The sequence below is a fragment of the Callithrix jacchus genome, chromosome 4 (genome assembly GCF_049354715.1).
Source record: "Callithrix jacchus isolate 240 chromosome 4, calJac240_pri, whole genome shotgun sequence".
Classification (NCBI taxonomy): Eukaryota; Metazoa; Chordata; class Mammalia; order Primates; family Cebidae; genus Callithrix; species Callithrix jacchus.
In genome coordinates, this window is record NC_133505.1 from 22,385,225 (window position 1) to 22,392,125 (window position 6,901).

A 6,901-nucleotide genomic window follows, 5' to 3' on the forward strand; every position below is an offset into this window, starting at 1 on the left:
TTGCTTGGTGGTGGAGAAAGGGAAGGGAGGTTCTCTCTTGTCCAGGTCCAGCTTCAGTCTTAGGCAAGTCTGTCTGCCTAGGTCTTAGGAATGGGACTTTCCCAGTGATCCTGCTTTTCTTCCCAGTGACAGCCAACCTGCCTCATATCTGTGCTGGGTCTTGCATAGCACAGTTCCTTGCCCCTCCCTCACATGTAGAAGACCCCTATTCATATTGTCATGTATATGATCCTGGACCCAGAACTCTTTCCTGCCCCTTCTCCAGGGGTAGAGGATGTTACTTTTTTTTTTTTTCTTTTTACTCTTTTCCCAGCTCCCCCAACTTTGCCAGTGCCCTGGAAACCTAAAATATATTTATAGGAGAGGAGAATTTGGTCAGGATTTTGTGACTTTCCTTCAACACCAACCCTCTCATTCTTCAGTCTGCACCACCAAAGGAGGTTCTCTTGGTCTCGCTGCTCTGCTTCCAGACTTTCCCATGAGCATCTCAGGACCTTCGGCCCAGCAGAAGGTCCTGTGTGTGAGCACAAACTCCCTTTGTGTCTGGAGCTCTTAGGGGTGCTGTACTCTTGTGCCAGGCCACACATGGCCTTTGCTCTTAATCATAAAGTTTAGCTGAATTCTTCTTACCCACTTGTACAGTCCCAGCATCTCTTTCTCCTGGTCTCTGCTACAGAGAAATCAGTAAGCGTGCTCCATCTTTTGTTGGAGAAGTCTGTCTTTTCTTGGATTTAAGGCTATTTGGTTGGCTGGTGGCCTCAGCTCTTTGATGAGTTCATGAAAAGTTATCATGTTATAGTACATCGGGTCTTTTTTGTTTTGTTTTGTTTGCAGTTTGTTTTTCTGTTATTAGGGGAGGGAAATACTTTTTCCTGCTTTATACACCCTAGGTGGAACCAGACTTGGTTTTAAATAGTTTATCTCTTCCTCCCCTACCTCCCCCCCAAAAACAAAAACCAAAACAAACAAACAAACAAAAAACCTCTAACTAAGGTCTCTAACAGATGAAAAATGTAAGCACGGAAAATGTTAATCACCTGAAATTACACAGCCAGAAAGAGTAGTGCTGAGATTCAAGCCTTTCAGTAGTCTGATGGCAGAGGCTGCACCATGAAACACTAAAATACACCATCGTGCACATTGCACATGGTCTAAATATGCCATTTTAAATTTAATGTTTTCCTGAGGGGTAGCAGTTTGCTTCCCATGGTTTGCTACTATAAACAATGCTGTGATGAAATTGTGAGGTTATCTCCCAAGAATAAGGTCCTGGACCTATTGCTGGGTCAAAAGGTATACTTCTCTAAATTTGAAATACCGAGTGCCAAATAGCAACTAGGAAGAGTCCTTTAAAAGTTACACTTAAACTCTTTTCAACGACAAAATTACAGAAGTGGTCTGACGGCAAGCTTATTGCAAAAATTCAAATGCAAATATTAGTTATATGCACGTAACCTAGGAATACTTAGGAATGAAGAAAAAACTAAGTATGTCATGAATACATAAAATATATGTAGATACTAGTCTATTTTATCATTGACTACCATAAAATATTTACAAAGCTGTTATAAAAAGTGAAAATGTATCAAAACTCATGCATGTAAACACAGATCATAGATGCACCATTCTCAGTCAAGAGACATATAAACAAACATTAAGATGGAGTGTTAAGTATTTAATGCACATAACTGCATTAAATAACTGTAGCATATACTATACTACTACAACAATTTTGCAGCCACCTCCTACAGCTATTGTAGTGAGCTCAAGTGTTGTATCAGCTTCAAATGCTGTGTGATGCTCATCATCTCCCTTCAAGCAGGTCCTCTCCCCAGTAAATTACATATCACAGTCAAAAGTCATCTTGTGATTCTCATGTATTTATCACTGTTTGCTGCAACACCATAAACCTTGAATAATACCAGGGGACCCATACAAAGCACCACTAGGGATGCTGGAAGCATTCCTAGGAAGCAGAGAAAAGTCATGACATTACAAGAAAAAAGTTGAATTGTTTGATATGCACTGAGGTCTGCAGCTGTGGTTCTGCCATTTCAGACAGATGAGGCATCTTGTAAACAGATGTCATAAACTTACGGTATTGATAAATACAGCACAGTCCTGCAAATGTATTTTCCCTTCCATATGATTTTCTTAATAATATTTCCTTTCTCTGGCTTACTTTAATGGAAGAATACAGTATATTACACATATAACATACAAAACGTGTATTATTTGACTGTCAATGTTAGCTGTAAGGCATCTGGTCAACAGTAGGCTATTAGTTACATTTTGGGGAGTCAAAAGGTATACCTGGATTTTCAGCTGTGTGGGGGCTCAGTGCCCCTAACTCCCACACTGTTCAAGGGTCAACATACATATATATATATATATATATGTATGTTGACCCTTGATACACACACACACACACACACACACACACACACACGTCTCTATGTGTCTTTACTTTTGGCCCACTCCAATCCTACCCCTCTTCCTGTTGCAATAACTATTGCTGTCTGGCATATATAGTGGGTAGGATTTTGAAAGCAGGGAGGAGAGCATTTCAAGCAGAAAGCACAGCATGAGCAAAGGAAAAGAGTCGGAAATGACACAACATCTGGCAGGGACAATAGGAAAGCCAGCCTGTCTGGAGCAGAGTTACGCAATATAAGAGACAAGTTTGCAAAAGTAGAGGGAGCTACAGAAGCCAGGCAGAGGATTTGTGATATGATGTAACTGGAAATACAGAGCTATTCTTTATTTTGGGACAGAGCAGTGAGATGATAAAACTGTTGTCTCAAGATGATGCTTGCCAAACAATTGCACCTTGTTTGGATGGGAGCACATGGAATCAGGAGGCATGGCCAAGACCCTGTGGAGATAGTCCATGAAGGAGGTGGCGAAGGCCTGAGCTACGTGGTCATATTAGACATAGAGAGGAAGGCGTGGAATAGGACTTCTCAGTAAATGAACTGTCATGTGACCCGCTGGAAATTACCAACATGTCTAAGTGGTAACAAGCTTGTGGACTATGTATATACATGGTTGAGTATTACAACTTCTTAAGAGAAATGTTTTCTTAATTTCCCCTTCTTAATTCCATAGTCAAGTATTATCATTTCTCCCCTACATACACTCTTGCTCTGTTGTCGCCCTCTGACTTTGTTTCCTCACTTAGCTACATCGTAAGCCTGACTAAACCCAACTGTCTGTTCACTGTGTGACTGAACCACACAGCAGAACGTACCTGGAGAAAATCCAGGTGTGTCACATTGACATCAAGTGGGGCCTCAAGGCCATCAGGCATTAATACCAAACTGTCTGGTTCCTTCTCTCTCCCATTCTCACTTTGACCTCTATTTCAGACCTTCACTGCCCTCCCCAAACCCCTAGTTCTTCCCCCGTCTTCAGTGTCAGCTCATGATTACTGTTTTCTAATACAGTGGAGAACAGAAGCCACTGGAGAAGGACAGGGCCAGCTCCCACCATCAGCCACCTGGACCCACCTCTCTGGATCTGAGCCTACTCACTGTGCCTGACCTCCTGTTATCACAGGCAACCACTGGGGCTTATTGGAAAGCCAACCTCTGCTTCTACTCACTGGTGACATCCTCCTGCACTCCCTCGGGTGAGTGCTCCAGAAATTCTCCCTTCTGTCTCCTGTGATATCCAATGTTTCCTTCTTTTCCAGATCATCAAACAATCAAATGCCTTGGTTTTTCTTTCATGTTAAAAAAAAAAAAAACTCTCAGGGCCCTTCTCTCTCCTTTAGTTACTATTGCATTCTTTTCCTTTGCTTTTTGAGAGATGTTCTCAAAAGAATTGTTTATCTCCATTGTTTCTAATTCCTTTCATCCCCCTCTTGAAGCCACTCCAGGTGGATTTTTGCTACCACCTGTCCACCAAAACCGCTATTACCAAGGTCTCCAAATCCAAAGGTGAGTGTGCAGAGCTCGTGACACCTGAACTGTCACGTCAGCAGGATGCCCTGTCAATGTACTAACCACACTGGGACAAGTGGGAGAGGGAATGGCTGGGAGTAATGACTCCACCATGTCTAGGTAAGAACTGGGATTGTCTGGGGCAAACCAAGATGTAGCAGCAGATTCAAAACAGCTTTTCCTTCCCTCTTTTGAAACATTTCTACACTGGGCCTGTGGACAACACTCATCAGGTTTTCTCCCTGCCTTCCTGACGGCATGCCAGTCTCTTTTTCCCATTCCTCCTAATCTCCTGGTCTTCAAAACAGCAAGATGCCCCAGGACTCAGCCCTTGAACCTCTTCCCTCCTCTGCCCTCACTCCCACAGGGATCTCCTCCTGTCCCAGAACTTTAAACACTTTCTACATGCTGATGACTCTCAAATTTACATCTGGCCCGCATCTCTGCCCTGGACTTCAATAGCCATCTGCCCACTCTGTGTATCTGCAGACTTCCCCAGTGTAATATGTTCAACGTTGAGCAACTCTTTCCCAAAACCTGCTTCCCATCTCAGTGCTCCTAGCCGCTCTGGCTAAATGCCTCAGTGTCATCCTCAACTCCTCTCTTTCTCTCACAACCCTCATCCCACATCTGCTCAGTCAGCAAATCCTGTTGGCATGTACATCAAAAGAGGCTTGGAACCTACTTCTCATCACCCCCCACTCCACCCTGGCTTGTCACCAGCATCGTGTGCTGGGATGGTTGTAACTGCTCCCTGACTGGCCGCCTCACTTCTACCCTTACCCGCTCCGCATTCCTCACTACGGCTCTCAGCCATGCTGTAGAAATAATTGGAAGCCAGATGCTGTTGTGTTTCAGCTGAAAACCCTCTGATGACTTCCCTTCTCATTCGGAAAAGCCAGTGTTCTCACTCTGAACTGACTTTTTTTTTTTTTTTAGACTGAGTCTGTTCTGTCGCCAGGCTGGAGTGCAGTGGCATGATCTGGGGTTACTGCAATCTCCACCTCCCAGGCTCAAGTGACTCTCCTGCCTCAGCTCACAGGCGTGTGCCACCACACCCAACTAATTTTTGTATTTATAGTAGAGACAGGGTTTCACTATGTTGGCCAGGATGGTGTCAATCTCCTGACCTCATGATCCACCCACCTCAGCCTCCCAGATGAACTGCCTCCTTATTCATTCGTTGTAAGTCCTTTGCAGTTGATGATCCCTCAGCTGGAACCAGATATTCATATGTGTTACTCCCTCACATCTTTACTTGAATGCCATGTCCCCAGTAAATCTATCTAAACCCTGACATCCCATCTGAACCTTGACACTTCATACCCCCTTCCTTGCCTTATGTTTTCTCCTGGGCATCTACCACTGGCTAACATAGTATTTATCTTCTGTATCTTACGTATGGGCTGTTTCCCTGTATACAGTGGAAGTTCCATTAGGGCCAGGGTTTTTGTTTATTTCAGTTATTGCTCATCCTCAGCACCTAGAAAGGTGCCTGGCACAGACTAGATCGAATACATATTTGTTGAGTGAATTCTCTTGAAATTAAATGCACTGATGAAATGGAAGAGGAGATGATGCAGCTATAATAAGCAAAGGAAACCACTGATCCTTCAAGGTGAAATACGACCCAAGCTTCTACATATAGCACTTCACAGAGTGTTTTACAGAGGATTAATAACACGAGAAATACCACAAATAAAAAGGAGTCCATGATCAAGTAAGTTGGGAAACACTGTATAGAATACTTTTAGGGATTCAGAGGGTGCAATCACAAAGAAAAATCTCTGAAAAATCATTTAGGATATAAAATTGGATCTCTTTCTTTCCACCTCCATCAGCACTTCATCCAGCCAGTTCTTAAGCAGTCTTCAAGACACAGTGTATTGACTGGGCATGGTGGCTCATACCTGTAATCCCAGCACTTTGGGAGGCCGAGGTGGGCAGATCACTTGAGGCCAAGAGTTCGAGACCAGCCTGACCAAAATGGTGAAATCCTGTCTCTAATAAAAATACAAAAATTAGCTTAGTGTGGCAGTGCACACCTGTAATCCCAGCTACTCCAGTGGCTGAAGCACGAGAATCACTTGAATCCAGGAGACAGAAGTTGCAGTGAGTTGAGATTGCGCCACTGCACTCCAGTCTAGGTAATAGAGTGAAACTCTGTCTCCAAAAAAAAAAAAAAAAAAAAAAGGACTCAGTGTATTAACAGTTGACATTCTTTCAAGCTGCCCAGTTACACTGGACACCTTTCCTACATTTAGGGAGCCTCTTACTTAACCCCTGCAAGCTAGGATAGAGCACAGACAATTGAGCCCTACTGTAGTGAGGCTTCCATTGGAAGCTAGTTTTGCGAAGGAGTAAGAGTCATGCAGGGGAGCAATTGCAGAGGTTCCCGTGGTCACATACAGTGTCCTGTACCAGAGGTGGGACAGGAGGAATTTACATGTCAAGGTGGTAGCAGTGGTAGCAGTATTGTGATCTAATTTGAGCAGCATTGTGTTCTAATTTGGGCATCGTTCCTGCCTTCTCTGTCTCCATTTAAACCAAGTGTTCCTCAAACATGTCTCAAGTCAGAGCTCTTCTCTTAAGAAAACACCTATTAGGCTGGGTGCAGTGGTTCACTACTGTAATTCCAGCACTTTGGAAGGCTGCTGAGGCAGGTGGATCACGAGGTCAGGAGTTTGAGACCAGTCTGGGCAACACGATGAAACCCCATCTCTACTCAAAATACAAAAATTAGCCAGGCGTGGTGGCAGGAGCCTGTAATCCCAGCTATTCGGGAGGCTGAGGCAGGAGAATCACTTGAACCTGGGAAGCAGAGGTTGCAGTGAGCCGAGATTGTGCCACTGCACTCCAGCCTGGGTGACAAGAATGAAACTCTGTCTCAAAAAAAAAAAAAAAGAGAAAGAAAAAGAAAACACCTATTAACTTCCAGCCAACATCAGCATTCCTTT

General features: G+C 43.8%; 1 protein-coding gene across 2 annotated transcripts in view; it reads left to right on the forward strand.

Annotated features, from left to right (window-relative positions):
* The window catches only part of BLOC1S5 (biogenesis of lysosomal organelles complex 1 subunit 5), a 170,552-nt gene extending 166,694 nt beyond the window's left edge, over positions 1-3,858 (forward strand). The window contains exon 4 of one of the 2 annotated variants that reach the window (XM_035294983.3): positions 3,447-3,858. In XM_035294983.3, the coding sequence (XP_035150874.2) occupies positions 3,447-3,669 (223 nt within the window). In that variant the 3' untranslated portion in view covers positions 3,670-3,858. The remainder of the gene's footprint in view (positions 1-3,446) is intronic. The other variant, XM_078368414.1, reaches the window with a different exon arrangement.
* Positions 3,859-6,901: the final 3,043 nt, after the last annotated feature.